General features: G+C 36.5%; 1 protein-coding gene across 1 annotated transcript in view; it reads right to left on the reverse strand.

The window, feature by feature from the left end:
- Positions 1-795: 795 nt before the first annotated feature.
- The window catches only part of LOC139700254 (uncharacterized), a 193591-nt gene continuing 176611 nt past the window's right edge, over positions 796-17775 (reverse strand). The window contains exon 4 of the mRNA XM_071598877.1: positions 796-1122. Coding sequence (XP_071454978.1) covers positions 796-1122 — 327 coding nt within the window. The remainder of the gene's footprint in view (positions 1123-17775) is intronic.

Below are 17775 nucleotides of genomic sequence, written 5' to 3' on the forward strand. Positions count from 1 at the left end.
AGTGAAACTTAGATTTAAACTCAATGAAAAACTGTTGAGCTTTGTTATTTTCCCAGCGTAATCGGAGTAGTAATATGTCAATAAAACTGTCACTCATTATAAATATTTGATAACATACCTAAACAACGAAGCATTTCAGTGACATTTGAATTATCACTATAGTATCATTCAATCCGAGTGAAAAAAATTCAATAACCAATACAGTTCTTGATTTAGCGCTAAACTGTATTTAAATAAAACCGTAGGAAGCAAATAATTGTATAAAGAGCCCTCACAGTAATATCACACCAATTAAAGCGGTACAGAAAATATGGTGTTAAACACTTGTGGCCTTTCTTAAATTGAAAGGAATCTACATAGAATTCCTTTCCCACTCTGAGCACGCTCTTTAGATATAATTGGTCATTCATTCCGGTGAGGGACCAATAAAACCCTTAACATTTCTCATTTCACTACCAACGTTAAAGTTTATCGCATATCACTTTTCCAACATATTTACTGAAGTTCAGGCGCTCTTCGCTCCCATTCACACGAGACTATGAAATTCACTTCCAAAAACACCTCGCGGCGATTTCTACCCCCAGCAGGTCTCGTGTTGAAACAGCGAGAAGACAGCGGAAGGTGACAAGTCGGTTACCTTTTTTCCCCTATCGTATAAAGGGAGCACACTTTTCCGACCGCCTTGCACCTTCTTCCCCGCCGGTCCACGAGTGGTGAAATGGTGAGTGATGAGCGGTTTCACCCTTTTGACGGTCCGCCGATAGCACTTCACCTCTCCGGGTCCGGCCTTCCTGTTCAAAAGAGGGTCCCCCGGCGACTGCTGCCCACGATTCCTCCTCCGCTCCCCGCACCGCCGACCACATCGCTGCTCCTCCGGCTAGCCTTGGTGGGGGTGAAGGAGAGCGGCCCCGGAGCGGCGGCGGCAGCCGGGGGAGCGGTAGCCGGGGGCACCTTGTAAGCGGGAAGGGAGGCAGCGGCCGCTCTGCGTTCCTCCCGCTCCATGGCCGCCTTCATGATGACTCCCATGTAATTGAAGAGAGCAATCCACGCCTGCTCCAGCTCATCTGACCACTTGTCCTCGAGGGATGGTTTGATGGCCCGGATGAACTCTGGCGCTATGTACTGCAAAATGAGGAAAACGAGATATTGAACCCGAGGCCCAATTCAGTCAGGATGGTCTTACAATTGTCGAGCCTAGATAGGCTTCTGAAAATCAACCGACTTCATGGCTGATTTTGGTCTTTCTATACTTACAGAATAATTTAAAACTTGTATTTTTCCTCCTCTCACAAGGAAAAATTGGATTTATGCATAGCAAAGGATTCAAGGACGCAAGGGACTAGTACCCTGTCGTATTCGGATTTCTTCCAAGAACTTCTTCCCCTAGCACGCCTAGTACTTCGTGTTTTTCAATCCATAATATGTAATTTGTTCCATTACCGTTCTACACGCGGCATTTTAGGTAAAATGAATGCCATCAGAAATTCTGAGGCATTGTGATATCACGTTCATTCTTCCTTGAAAATAATAGTTAATTAAAAATTAAAGAGTACATTTTTTGATTCATGAAATATTGAATTTATTGCTCTAAATTTTTAAAGTTTAATCAGCAATACACTAATTATTAAATTATGGTTATTCTATATTAATTTTTCACAAACACCGGTGCGTTAAATTTCATTTCCAGTAGCTTAGAAATGAGATAAAGTTTTTCTTATAATCATGCATAAGATCCAATTGTTGGCTAAATAACTCTTGGTGAAAATTGGGGGTTTAATTTTGAGGGTAAAAAGGCGCTTAACACATCCACAATAAAGATTTAATATTTCATGACTATGGTTTCGATATTGCGCATCATCATCATCAGGGTTTAATGCAATTTCCAATTAATTATCAAGGGAAGTTGCTGCATTGAAAATTCTTGCTTTGATATGTCATTTCACAATTTGCAGTATTCGTATTGACCCTACTGCCAGGACATAATTATTTTTTTGCACGAATTAAAATACCTTTTATTTAAAATGCTTTAACATTCACATGAAACGTTAAAAACAGTCCATGACAAGTTTCAACAATGAATCATGCCAGAATTTCAAACAAAGGCCATATTAAAATCCTAACTAGCGGTTAAGTTCCTTTTCATTGCAAATTTAAAAGGATTTGACTCATTTTTTTAATATTTAACATGGCTTAAATTTGTCTTTTACCCATAATTATAGCCTCTCGTTAACAAATTTCTGCAACTGGCATTGTGATTTAAATAATTAACTTCATATTGAATCATCGTATGAATTCAAATTCAATTATGTATTATACGCCCTATTATAAATTTAATTACACTAAAATTAATTGTAAATATACATTTATAAATTTTATAGTTGTAACGAGAAGTTACATAATGTTATGAGAAATTGGATTAAATGTGAGCCTCTGGTAATTGAAAATAATGTAGTTATTAAACCATTTGTAAGATGTCACCAACCATTTTTTAGTATTTACTTGCCGTTTTCAGCTCCAATCATAAAACAGAATAGCTGGCCTAAGACTTATTATACGACTCGTACAGATTCGGCGACTAAGAAATTATGCAGTCAAAATAAGTACCTATCTTCTACTATTTTTTTAAATGTGCATCGAGTCGTTGGATCCTTCATGATCGGTACGAAATCTATCAATAGATAAACTCGCAACCTTACTATTTATGTTTATTTGCCCCCGTAATACTTTGGCTTGAAAGCGACTGTTATCCGTGCGGAATTATTAAATCAAATAACATCGACGGTGAAGCGAGTTCATTCTGGGCTTCTGCAGATTTTAGATATAGCACGTTTTACAAAGTGATAGTTGAAAAGTAAATCCTTTTGCTGCCCTCGCTCCTCCCCTGTCATCCACCCTAAATATCTATTTTTCTCGCCCGCAGCTTCCCGAGGAGGGTGGGAGAGTTCCCCCTTTATGAACACCGCCACAGGAGGGGTTCCGTGCGGTTTAAGGAGTGCGGAGTAGGGGCGAAGGGTTCACCGACGGAAGGGAGGGAAAGGGTTGAAAAGGAAGGCATGATGGGAAAGGGAGAGGGAGATTCAGACCAGCGGTTTACTGCGCTCGGATCAAAAGAGCCGACTTTTCTGTCCAGCGACGGAAATGAGCTTAAAAGGGAGCTTTTGCATTTTGAAATCCCCTCCCCGCAGACCGCGGGGGCCAACCTACCGTTTTTCCTCTTCACGCTCTTCCCTTCTTTCCCGTTGCGGCCAAACCGCTAAATCAAAGGGTGACTGGTGAAATATGTGAGCCGCGGATTCTTGCATCCCCATTCCAAGCAACAATGTTCAAGATCCACCGGCTTATGAGGGGGCCCCAATCTAACAGACACAGTATTTTATTGTTTGGAACACGAAAAGAGCCAAGAGAAATTTTGTTTGCCGCATCTCACCTACCATCGTGTAACACAAGCGATTTTCTAACCTCGGAATCGTTGAAAGCCTTATTTGAAAATGATTTTCCTGGTGCCTGCAGACTTTTAGGGTCCTCTGAAATATTTGAGACAGTTAAAAAAAACAGTAATAAATAAGTGGATGTGGTTAACTATTCAGGGAATATCTCACATAAAGTAAGATAAATATGAATTCGCCAGAAATAAAAACACGTATTACATCTTTCCAAAGAGACTGCGGGAGATGCCGCAACAGTTACTTTTAACGGAGTCATCCGCTAATGTGCATTTCAATGCAAAAATTTCAGAGTGTACAATAGATAGATAGATAGAGGTCTTTATTTGGGCGAAATTGAGACCAAATGGTCCCTTCTTCCATTTAACCCCAGGTACAAGTACAAGTGTAAAATGTGCAAGTACAATGTACAAGTACAAGTACAATGTACAAGTGCAATGTACAATGTACAAGTGTAAAATGCAACAATTTCAGATTCCCAGTCAAGGCGAATGATTTTTACACTCTGAATCTCCTAAAATAGAGAAAACGCGGTATTAATTAAAACCGTTGTTAATTAATAATTGATTTAATGCATTCGGCTCTTCACATGTGTCTCTTTTATAGACCCAGGGATTTAAATTATCTCTTGAAAGATAACATTTTCAGAAGCCGCTCATCCTCTTTCATATGATACATGTACTTCAAAGAGTGATCGATTTTTTTTAACATCAAGTGCAACGAACCGAGTCGAACCAATCAATCGCCTCTTTCGCGCAAATCCGACGACGAGCTTGGCCTCCTATGGCACCTTTCACATTGCACGCCTGATATAAAAGAGGGAAGGAACAGCTTTGCTTTGAATCTTCTTTTAATGCAATCTCAACTCCAATAGTTGCTCAACCGAAGAGAGAGGTTTTCGACTGACGCCTAGGTTCGTCACATCAAAAGTTTGAGTGGATTAACTTGATTAGGACGGAAACGTGACTTTACCAATTGATGATTGGGAGGATCACCAAGCCACCTCTATGCCAAATGTGTTTTCCAAAGTAAATTTTAACTCACATTACCCAGGTTTACAGCACCCAGGCACACACAGCATTAAATCACAGTTAAGCCATTTGGTTCCCACCCCTCATTTGCTCATTAGGTTGTCTGTACTTCCGCAGAATTCGGTGCTGCTCATGTGCTGCTGTCAAAACTCCGGGCAGAATTATTGCTTAAACTAATTGCCCATAGTATCAGAGTTATTAGATTCATGGCGATATAGTTATTAAAATAAATTAAGATTTTAATTAGTTTAAATTGAATACCAAATATTCCATGACATCATTACTGTTTTCTACGGTATTTGAAATCATTTTCATATAATATTCATAAAACCTTTAAAAATGTTTCAGAAGAAAAACAAATAATATTATGACTAGATTTTTTCCAAGATTGTAGGTGAAGAATTATCAACCCTAATTATAGATCAAATAGGGAAATTTAGGGTACTGTATAATGTCTGGTACGATGCTCAGGATTTGGATACACAATACCTTTTTGTAATCTTGGACACATTGTTACCATAAAAACGCTCGGTTAAATATCTAACTATATCAGCATCATTTCTGGGCCATGGCCATGATAAAAATAGCACAAAACTATATAAAAATAATGACAGACCAATATTTAAAACTGCTAGACTGTAAAGAGTGCGTATTGCAAAGCAAAATGTAAATTTTTTTAGGTAATCTATCGGTTAAGGTAGGTTTTGGATGGACACAACTACCAAATAAATATATTCTAACAAAGTACAACCCCACATCTTTCTTTGAAATATGTTCCTCTACATTTCTGTGTACTTCCTTCCTATATTCATCCCGTCCAACTTCCCGATCCTATTCCTACCCTTTCCTCGTTTGCCTAACATTATCCCCACTATTACAGCCTCCAACATCCCACTGCCAAACAATGCGACAGTAACCTGCTTCCTTATAATTTCTCCAAACGATACCCTCTTCTCGCCCATCATGCCTAGCACTTCCATATCGAATCTTCCTCCTAAGTTTTCCAAAAATTTTAAATAGTTCCGCAGGAATGTTGCCTATTCCAAGGCCTTATTCAATTTCAACTCGCGTAATGCCCTATCCATCTCATTGTCGAGTACCCTGGACCTAAAATTTCTTCACCTTCTTCTTCTTCATGTTCTCTTTCCATGTCTAGGCTTGTCAGCCGAAGTTCTTTTCCATACAGTTCTATATATTTCTTCTAAATATCTTGGATCTTTTCTGTTTTAACTATTATCTTACCCGACTTATCTCTAACTGCGAACACAGATCATCCCTTTTTACTTCCCGATAGTGTTTTAACATTTGCATAGCGCACCAATTTTCACCCTTCCTCTGCAAACCTTTCATATGCTCGCACTGAATCTTCCGCCATGCTTCTTTTGCTCTATTTTATGACCGCCTAAATTTATTATTTAACTCTTTGTACTTCATTTTACCTAACTCTGTGTTTGCATTCTCCAACTTTCTACTTCTATCTTTGTAATTATCTCATCCGTGATCCATTGTTACCTTGTCCTTTTCCTATTGAGGGTTTCTATAGTTTCTTTTGTGGCTTTCGATATTCCCTTGTAATACGAATATTCCTAATTTTCCTCGATATTACCCAGCTCTTTTCCCTCATCCATGATTTTCTCTACGGCCTGCTGCTACTTCTACTTTTTCAATCCAGTTAATGCTTCTACATTTCATTTCCTAACCCACCGCTCCTGCCTAATCCTTTTGAAACGGACGCTAAACTTTATTACAACTTAATTGTTTTCAGAATCTGCATCTGCCCCCGGGAAGTTCTGCTAATAGATCTCAAGATTTCTAAGTCTGTGCCTAACCAAAATATAATTTAAGTGATATCTTTCTGAGTCATTTGATATTTTCGATGTATGCTTAAGTCCTTTGTGGTGTCTAAACCAAGAGTTGGTGATGATTAACCTATGTCTCCTCCAGAATTCAACTGCTTTCTCCCAGCAGTTATTCCTCGTACCTAAACCGTAGTAACCCACCTCATCCCCACATTTGCTTTTGCCTACTATTATATTCCAATTCCCCATCACAGTGAAATGTTCGTCTGCAGGAGCATACGCGATTGTGTCCTATAAGTGATCGCATATCCTATCGACATATCCTTCTTCCTCCTTATGATTGCTTGGTGGCATGCACAACTGAACTATGACCAGGTTGCTTTTTGTTTGTTGCTTTTTTCTATACTCGTAATATTCTATCCGTTGCTTGCTCTATATTGACTACGCTTCTTGCTACCTTTTTATTCAATATTATGGCACCCCTTCGCTGATTCTCGTCCACTCCACTGCATATTACTCTATAAGTATCACACCAGTAATCCCCGCTGTCCTTCCATCTCACCTCGCATGGATCTAAAATATTTTTATTTCCTCTTTCCATCTCCCATTAAATATTCTGTAATTTTTCTGTCCTCAACATTGTTCTAATATTCTAAGTTCATATTCAAACTAATTTGGTCTTCTTCTGCATCTTCTGTCCTGCTGCTTTTGGTTTAGCTTTGCAAGGTTTTCGTGAGATACGTTTAGAATAAGCTTCACATAGATATACATGACACCCTGCCGATGGAGGCCCATGGTTGACAGGGCTTATTTTCTCAATATTGTCCATTATAAAGGTCTTGTGATTAATAATTGAGGTGGCTCCCAGTTACCTTCCTCAATAGTATTTTAAACGTGACACTATCACTTAATGGCCCCCCACTGTGGTCCCATGCCTTTGCAGCCTCCTAACTAAGGAACAGATGCTGCGCAAACGACTTTTCGTCTTGCTCCAAACCTTATACTTATGGGTAGCCCTGCCAGGCGCAATTATCATTACTCCCACCGGCAGAGTTCTAGATGTCAACGGAATGCCCAAGCTCTTCCACCACGTCAAGGTTTTAGTCCATGGGAGGGGTAAATTGTTTTGTTAATGGAAATAAATAATTGTAATATTTATATTTAAATAGAGTTTTGTATCAATTAAACACATCTTGCGTCCGGATAAGATTCATAATGCAGTTAAAAAAACATAAAATGCTCGTCGTTCATGTCTAGTCATACTTCAATATTATCCTAATTAGTTTGAAATTCGGACCATTTCGGTATTTCAGGAAGCATAAATGAACTGATAACTGGAAATTATAACTTTTCTTTCAATTATCAAATGTATTTATCACAAACCTAAGTAATTTTCCGATTCCAGAAATGATCTCATGAATTAGAGGAGGCAATGAAACATTTTCGAGTCCGACAGATGTAATTATATGCAGCGGCAAATTTCAAAAGGGAACGTACATTTCTTTTTCAAATGATTTATTTATTTAAGAATTGATACGAGTGACATTAATGTTTAAATTTATTATTTTATGCTATCTGTGAGTACATTAAGTGAGAATTACTTATTCATAAAGCGCAGTCGCAGATAATTTTAATCATTTGAGCGTTAATGGGAGTGAAACGGCGTATGTATGTGGCAAACAGCAAAAAGATAATTTCAAAAGCCTTGACTGTGATGTCTTGGTTGAATGTAGAAGGTTTAAGAAGTATTTAAATTACCTACACTCTATTGGTTAAAAACAACCTAGTTTTAGTAGCATGTAAATTTTAATTAAATATATTTCTAAAATTAATTCTAATGAAGACTTTCAAAATTTTAAGAAATTTCAACGATCGTAATTTTTTTGTGAAAAAAGAAATTATTTCAACACCTAAAATTGAAATCATGGTCAATTTGGCATTTATTTTACTTAAACTGATCTTCGCTTAAAATTTCGAAAGAAAACAGTATGAAGAAGTGGATTATAATTCTTAAAATGAATTAGGCACTGAAAAATACCAGGTATCAGTCCATAATTTTGTAGGTGTGGGTAAAGTGATAGAGCAATAAAAAGATAAAGAAGGGAAAGTGTCTCGGCAGGTTAATTGTTTAGCACCGCAGGAAGAGGAGGATATGCGTCATCGATAGTGGATGCTAATGTATATAGAAAAGAGGACGGAAAGACGTGGGAGCTTGTTCCATAGAAACCGCAAAAATAAATAGCCATGTAAGCATAACACGTTAATTGATGATGACAACTCGAAAACATTGGGGATTAAGAGCGAGATTATCCTTGAAAATGATACTCCATTAATAAAGCTTACACTTAAAATCAGGAATGTAAACCCAGAGAAAATTGGAATGGTTGATATGTTCAAAATATCTTCTCTCGTTATTGCTTAAATTAAGCCTTTCCGTCTTTTATTTCCTAGGATTACACCCAACTTCTATTTCCACCCTCCAAAATGACGATCTTGTCTCCTCCTCCGTATTGATGAGTGGGGTATAAACAAGAATCAAAATGTATTAATTTAGCCTTACAGAGATTCTTCAAGTAATTGGAGAACTCTTGCACTTTGTAATTTACAGTAAAACGCATGTGCGGAATCAAACGTTGTGCGTTCGTCTGTATTACTTACAAGTTTCAAGTAAACAAGTTTTCTTCCAACGAACTTCAGATTTTGTTTCACGTGTAAAGCAATCCCTAGACTGTCGCTCGTGTGTATTGATAATTTGCTACGAGCCTCTGCATATGAATTTTTTTCAACGAAACGAAATTGATCTTATGATTAAAGAGAAATTCTGATTGCCCGGAGAGAATACATATCGACATGAAGTAACATGATAAGCGTAGATTTGTTAAAGAAATTTCGAGGTGATAGTTTTAAAATAGGTTTTCTTGAGGGCTGGAAGGAAAAGGTAGTTTTTGTCGAAGAATACTTGAGATCTAGATCAAGAAAAACACATGGAGAAGGAATGTAAGAGGGCGAATGAATATAAAATATTCCCGAAAAACTTTTCATATCTTAAAAAAAATAGAAACACTTTCATACACGGCTGCCAACAGATAAGTGTAATTACGCAAGCAACAAAGATGCTCCTCCATTGAAAACGAAAAAGCGTTTTGGAGAGGTAATGAGTGGACAAATTCCATTTTCTATTCAGTAAAGGTGTACACAAAGTTAAACATCTACACATGGAAGTGTGGGTGTGTGACTGGTGTGATGTATTTATTAGGATATTATTTTACTCATTAGTTTCATCGGGAAACATTTGATTAAATAGATAATAGAGTTATTTAAGGCATTGCGGATGATGATAAAACCTACACAACACATATAGTGACAGTGAAAATCTTCGGAATATCAGCCACCTCTTGAATGAGAAGTAGCAGGCACCGTTAGGAAAGAGGGAGCTGTTCGCTATCTCACGGGCTTTATAAAATAATAGCAGCGGAAGCGAAGAGGAAGGCAGAGGAAGGTCCACAGATATATCTAAGATTCAAGCCAATCGGTGATTTAATTAATCCAGGTATACGGGTTAAGACGCTTTGATTATTCAGCCATGGGCTTATAGTCATTGGTTTATAAAGAAACACCTGTAAATATACACCATAACATAAATAAGCGCAAGCCAATCATGCTATCTTTTACAAGTCTCTATCAATAATAATGATACTCTTTTCTAACATTGCCTGAAACATATTTTCAAATTGCTTCGTTTCTATAGTAGAACTGATTATTAAATTAAAGAGAAAATTGAGAGCGTGAGAGTTATGGGAAGAGGTGAGTTGATGGGAAACTAAGATAATGTATTCACAAGAAGTAGGAAGATGAATAAGTATTGAATATGAGAAATTATAAAGATGAATAATTATTAAGGATGAATAATTATTAATTATCAATATTAGTGACAATCCGACAAAAGTGATTCGTGCCCGAAGTACATCGAAGCAAATGATCGCCTGTTTCTTCGGAATAACTGCACATGTGGCAATCGTACCGTTAGAACAACGTAGAACCGTGAATTTTGAAGGGTACACGAGCATTTTTTTACCAGAAGTGCTCGGTGAAATACGAAAAAAAGAAGCGGCAATGAAGGATCATTCTTTATCATGACAAAGCAAGCTCTCACAGATCGACTGAAACAACTATCTATTTGACTGGCCAAAACGTCGAATTAATGGGTCATCCTTCGTACAGCCCTGATTTAGCAGCAACTGACTTCTTTTTATTACCGTCTATAAGGAGAAATTGCGTGGCCAATGTTTTTCGGAGCCTGAAGAATCTGTTAATGCATTCAAAAGCCATGATTTGTGGGTACCTCAATCGGAGTGGAAAAAATGTTACGAAAATAGGTTCGAGCGTATGCGAAAGTGTATTGATTATCATAGAGAATACTTCGAAAATCAGCATAGCCCTTTTTAACAATACATAACTGTGTTTTCATTACTAGGCTTAAAATATAAATGGCAATGTACAATGGTTTTTAAGTACAAAAATGTGTGCAGTCAAGGAAGAGAGATGTGGAAAGATAATTTAGTAAACATTTAAATACAGTTTTTGGAGATTTCGGCTAACGGAAAACACCAAAAATATGGTATGTTAAATTCATTTGGTGGTAACAATTTATTTATTACTAACAGCTATGTTTAAAAAAACACAAAGTAATAACTCCTTATAGGTGGCACGAAAATACCAAATCAATGATGCAAGGGCAATAGAAGATTAATTTTTGTATTAAATTTAGGATGTTTTTCTCAATGTGACTTCATCAGTAGGTCAATGTCCTTTGCTTTCAATGGCAACAGTGATCGGTAGCAATAAACTGTAAGCAGCTCCGTGGACAGGAAAGCTGAAGATGTACCTAAAACACCAATAGGAAATGAGTTACGCTGATTATATCGTAGACTAAGAAGATACGCGCTCGAGAGTATTGCCTCTCTATAAACATGCTGCAATTATAATGGCAACCAAATAACCTTGATGCGAAATATTCTCCCAAGCGAGCGTATTTTAATATTTTCCGGATACGAAGAATGGAATGATAGATATTTCCCCCACGTACAAAAAAAGGGCTTTCTCCTGTGTGTCATTCATCATCGCACACTGAACCACGAAATAACTGGGTTAGATCATCTCACGGCATCGGGAATCGTATGAATTGTGTCCATGGTGCTGAAATGCATTTCGCTTCACCATTGAGATGCTTCACGTGTTTTTTGTCTGCCGCTTAGTTCCGAAGCAGGGAGCGTTTGACTGAGAAAAACTCGTAAGGGCAGGAAATTTAAGAAGCCCCATTTTTTTCCTCGGTAGGTACATTCTCTTCTCCAAGAGAAGTATGTGCATCCCTGTTTCTCTCTTATTCTCTCTGTACATGTGTACAAAAATACTCCACTAAGCAGAGAGCTCTGGAGTCCACTGCCTCATCCTCTCTTAAAGTCAAACTTGCAGCCAGGAAACGAGCGGTACTAAACACTCACCGTTTCCTCACCCGCATTCTATCTTCTCCCTGTCCTCAAAACTTTTTCCCACTTATCCGCGGATAAACTTTTCCCACGAAAAACAGCCTTTGACTGACGTCCGCGCTCAATATTTAACTGGAATATTTTTTTCTTAGCGTGAGCGATTTCGGAAAGCAAAGGGTCATTTAAGCTCAGGGAACCGTTTCACAATCATCCAACTGCGCGAAATTCATTAGTACGGAAACTGCACAGAATTCGCTAAAGGTAATTTTAACCTTTAGCGAATTCTGTGCAGTTTAAAATTACCTTTAGCGAATTCTGTGCAGTTTCCGTAACAATGAATGGTTTAACCACATTCGGTTATCTTAAATGCGGTATCCTTTGTGACACTAGGCCCCCGCAGAATTTTTTATTGCTAAATGTAATGCACGATTTAACAAGCAGAAACAGTAACGTTTGCTCTGATTAGGCAAGTGAATGGCAGAGTAACTAACTCAGTAATTTAGAATTATGTAAATGTGCATAATAAAAAGATAGCAGTATTACACGCCTTCAGGGCTCTAAATTGTTAGTTTTAATTTGTTCAACGCAAAATAATCTAAGAAGCTCCACTATTCAACAAGTTTGGCATCAATTGAGTGTGGGAATAACGGCAAGTTTTGATCACGTAATACATCGGCATGAGTAAAATATTCTCTGAAAGTACTGAAACTAGGAAATGCCACTTTTTCCTAACAATTGATGACGCAATATATCTGCCTTTCACTCATCCTTGTTAGAAAGGGAACGTTTATTAAACAAGGGGCAAACGATACAGGGATTGAGTGTTTCCCGGGATAGGGAGACCCTTTTCATCAGTGCCAACCGTGTTTTCAGAATTTAAAAAAGCGTGGATTAGACATCTAGAATATCTTAAATAAAATGAGAAAAACGTCGAAAACGTAAAAGCGGCTTTTTTTGAAGATAGAAGAAGACAGTGCAGGAAATTTAGCAATGAATTTACTGAAAATATTAGCGAAAACTGGATTCAGAGAGAGTGAGTGCATAAAAGAATTGAAAAACAATGAAAATTAGAAGAATTTTACCAAATATTTGGGCTCTGGCATTGAGTAGACCAAGAAAAATAAGCAAGGCTTATTTTTCCTTCCAAGGCTTATAAAGCAACACCAATCAAATTAGGAAGGAAAAATGACGTCAATCATTAGATAGAAGAAGACATTATGGATGACGTGTTTCGAGAAATTATACGATTCTCGGCCTGATCATTCGAGATTGGTGCGGAAAGATAAATATGGACTCTATGTAGATAATAGGGAATCAGAAATACTTAGATGTAAGGCGGAGGAAGTGATTCAAATTCTTAGAGAAAAGAAAAAATGGATGAGATAGAGTACCATTTGAGTCTTTGAAAGCAATAGGATCTATTGCATTATATACGCGTTACTGACCAGTCTAATATAAAACATTTATGAACCGGGAATTTTGCCTGAAGTTACTCAAGACAGTTTTAGTTCCCTTACCAATAAGTGCAATGTAAAAGAATGTGAATATTTTAGGGAAATCAATTTTATCTGCCGTTTTACAATTTTTTTTTGAAAAGACTTACTGAGACCTGTATACATGCTTTTCTGATTGAAGGAAGGGAATTGACAGAGTCAATTGGAATGCTCTGCTGAGGATTTAAAAAAATGTCGGTATATTATGGAAGAATCGAAGAAAAATAAACGAGCTGTATACTAAACAAAAAGTGGCAGGTAAAATTCGCACGATGAGACAGATGATATAGGTATTGGAAAGGGTGATAGGCAAGGATGCTCTTTGTCACTAGCTCTCATCAATATATATTTATGTTTGTTGTAGAGCCTTCTAATAAAGCCTTAGAAGAAGCAAACCTTTTTTGGGTGGGAGAGGAAAGAATAAATCCAGTGAAATATTCAAATATTCAAGCGGTACTGGCGGTATCGGAAGAGGAGCTACAGTATATTATGGAGAGTATTGTACTTCTAAGAGCTGAGGTGGAACTAAGAATGGTCATAAATGTAGGAAAGTTAAAAGTGTTGATAGTATGCAGGAATAAAGAAATCACAGACATATTCATTGATGAGAAAACTGTTGATCAAGTCATCTCCTCTCATTATATGGTACGCTTAAAAATATGAAATCGAAGCTACGGCAAAGAAAGTAGAAAAAGGACGAAAAAACTAGTGGTGGAAAATAGATTTCAAATAGAGCTGAGGGATTTACTAAACATATTGTTTGGAATGCGATGTCTTGTAGCAGTAAAACATGGAAGTTTAAATCAAATGTAAAAAATATTTGAAAATTTTTGAAGTGCCTTTGTGGAAAATAATGTCTTTTGTAAAGTAGGCTGATACACTGAGGGATTAAGTAGTGTAGACGAGAATAGGGGCAGATAGAAAACTATTGAGATAAATCAAAATGACAACAATCGTGCTTGGGGCACAAAGACACGAAAATCGAAATTGAGTTTTGAAATCCAGAAAGTTTTTTTAGTTGCTCAAGATGGAATTACACTGTATTGAGCTTGATATCATTGAATTTTTCCTTATCTCATTTTTTTGTAGAAGATTTTAAGGCGTGAAAAATCCAACTTACCTGTAGTGTCTCAAAGCCCTCGCCAAAGGCCGAGTTTTCCTTTTTTTGAATGGAAATAAATAGCGATTGGACGAAATATATCATATTTTGGCCCAACTTGAGAGGGAAAACGGAGAAAAAAACTCGAAAAGCAGTCTTTATTTAAATTTTTCGTTCTCCCAGCCATCTTCTTTAGTGGAATGAAGGAAAGGGTTGAAGGGGCCGAAGAAAATAATGCGGGACAGGTGGGGAGAATGCAGTGCATGGTCTGAAATTGAAAGGAGGGAAGAGAAGAAAATGAAGCATAGGTGTAAATTGGACAGCATTGAATGTTAGATGAAGATATGATTCAAAAGGCACGCCTTTCCTAGTGATTTCAGTTTAATTTAAGCGTCATTAGGTAAGGGAAAGGCAATTACGTAAACATAACAAATATAAAATGTTACTTTTTGGAGAGAGACTCGTTTTTGGTACTGATCAATATTATGTTAATCGTAAATAATAATATTTGATGTAACCACATATTTAAAACATTTTTGAAACTTGAGATTCATCAAAAATTTTATTTCAGTAATTCACTTCACCATTTAACGGTGAATTCATTTGGCATGGAAACGACTTCAAGTGTATAGCACATTTAATCCATTTCAACTGGTTTAATAGGGTGGAATTAAGTACTGCTTGGACCTAAATTTGGATAAAGGGAATATTTCCCTAAACGGAAAGTCCCTAGTGGCTCATGAAATAACTACTATGCTTGAGGCCAATGGGCCATTCAATGGGAGTTGTCGACATTCCCTTGAGATTCAGCGAACGCTTTTAAGGAAATTACTTTCGTGACATCAGCCAGGCTTTTCTTCTTAATTAGCAGCAGTCTCGTGTCCGGAATAGAATTTTTCTCCTGCCAGTCTCTCCCACTGTAGGCCGGGATGGTGGTTCCCAAGTAGGAAACGCTGCTCGACGCGCACGTTAGTGAACAATCTTTTTAATCAGAAACTTGCTGGCAAATCACACATTACACAGCATACTTTTAAAAATTAAATTTCATGCAAAGTTGCTCAATGAAATGTTTCCATTTAAAGGGACAAAATTGGGTTAAAATCTTGGTGGAAGAAACACGCTTACCAAAATCAAAAAGAAATTGAATTAATTTTAGCTGATGAATCCTTTAATATTAAAATTAATAAAGGAGCATCTTAGGAGAAATTATTTCAGTCATCTACAGCAATTTTTTTCAATTAACTCTTTCTGCAAGAAGTAAAGAAAACAAGTTTAGAGAGAGTTGAAGACCTATGACAAACCTGATAAATTAGATACACTCCTCGAGGCATTAAAATTGCTAAAATTGTCGAATTCCTTCACCTCTTCATCTTTCATCTACGTAGATAATTATACCTACTTGTGAGGTAAGTCACATCTAAGTAAATAATTAAAATCATTAAATGTATGGATGGATTTTGAGCGAATCAATTGCCTTTAATGCTAACGAAGTGTTTATAAAATTAAAGGATAAACCGATAATTACTAAACAGAATCCAGAGGAGTAAAATAATTTGAAAAATGATGTAATAATGAAGATAATTAGTTGTATGTGAATATTTAGTAATATGCAAAGTAAAAATCCAATAACGTTATATTTAGTTAGAAGGCAATAAAGGCAAATAAATGAGTCAAAAGTTTATTCACTGACAACGGAAAAAACATTCAGAGCTTTGAGTCAAAATATTTTTTGAGACTTTCAACAAGAGGGAGTATATGGAGTAACTTAAGTATCCCCCAAAAAAGATATTTGCTCACGCTCTCAGTTCGTATGATTTTACGTCTTTTACAGGAGGTATAATAAATATTTTCTCGATTATTCAACTTGTTTTTATGTATTATAAATACTTTTTTTTAAGGGCTACAAATGACGTTTATGGTTACACTTTCAGAGTTAATTTTATTAGCTTTACACGTGCTCAGTAAATTGTTATAAAGACAAATTATGCGCCATTTATATGTATTAGAAAAAGATTTTGCGTTATATATTCATAAACGGACTACTTTGGGTAAACTGAGTTTAAAGGACCAAAATAGAAGTTGCATTTAATGAAATAACTGTGAGTATCATTGGGAAATAGTGCAAGAGGAATATTTTTGACAGTTCTGAACTACTCTCTCTCTCAATTCTGGCAATTTAAGGGTTAAAGTTTGGAAGTCCTTTACACGTAGACCAACATTGAAAAGGAAAAAAGGGCATTGGTAATTTTTAGAGGTACTAGTGAGCTAGGGGCCTTAATAAAATGCTATATATGTGTAGAAATTATTTTATTTTGTTTAACTCATTCTTCCAGGTGATTTTTCAATTTTTTTTGTCCATGCTTAATTTTTCTCTTAGAAAGAAAAAATAAGCATGAACAAATTTGGGCACGGAGTTTTCTATAACTATCTAAATGAAATTAAATTCGCTTCATGTTACTTATTACTGTGAAGAGATAGGTAAACGCATGCATATATTTGCATAGTTAATGTTTTGTTTACAGTAGCTTCTTACGTAATCATATATTTCGAGTATGTAGGAATGTTTCTTTAGATGCCTCCATACTTTACATGCTTCGTCGTTTCGTTCCATCCTCCAAAATAATGTGGACTAGAACAGGCTCATAAAACTGGTTAACCCTTCTCAACAATGAGGTCCCACCACTGGTGAATGACGTACACTCAGAGGTAACCCGTACCGATGCTCACCCGTACGTTTGTTATTCAATCAAGCTGATAAAAGTTTTGATGAATATTACATTTCATTCATATGTTGATTTAATATGAGTAAAATATAGAGGCAGATGCAAATTATTCAGCCATTATCAAACTATCCAATCACTTTAATAATTATTTCGTGTTCCAGTGGAACAAGAAATAATTATTAAAGGTAATGTCGGAAACGCCACTAAACCCTAAGTCAGTTCGAGTCATTGAAGGATCCAGGATATCCTATTTCTGTGTGGAAACCCTTTGCAATATAATATAATGAAAATATAATTTGATAACTTTTTTCTTGGAATAAATTTGAAAAGCATGTTAAATTTAAACTAAACTTATTTACGCACGATAGCACACCCTACAGTAGATATCATGCTCATAATACGATGGGTAATCATACTTAAGTTTGATTGCTTAAATAATATTTATTTTGAAATATAACAAGGTCAAAATGATTCTCCAGTGATGGGGAGACATGATCCTCACTCGTTGGATCCACCCCGAATCTGGGTATTGTATTCATTTCAGGCTTTTGAAAATTGGTGATGGCATTGAAAAAATAATACTCAGAGAGAATTAAATAACGGAAAACATTTTTAGGAATATAACAATACCCTTCATATCATTTGCTCTCTAAAGTCGATTGTAAATGGCATTAATGAAGCAGCCTTTATAAGTTTGGAAA

The sequence above is a fragment of the Hetaerina americana genome, unplaced genomic scaffold (assembly GCF_022747635.1).
Source record: "Hetaerina americana unplaced genomic scaffold, ioHetAmer1.1.p SCAF_10, whole genome shotgun sequence".
In the NCBI taxonomy this organism is placed as follows: Eukaryota; Metazoa; Arthropoda; class Insecta; order Odonata; family Calopterygidae; genus Hetaerina; species Hetaerina americana.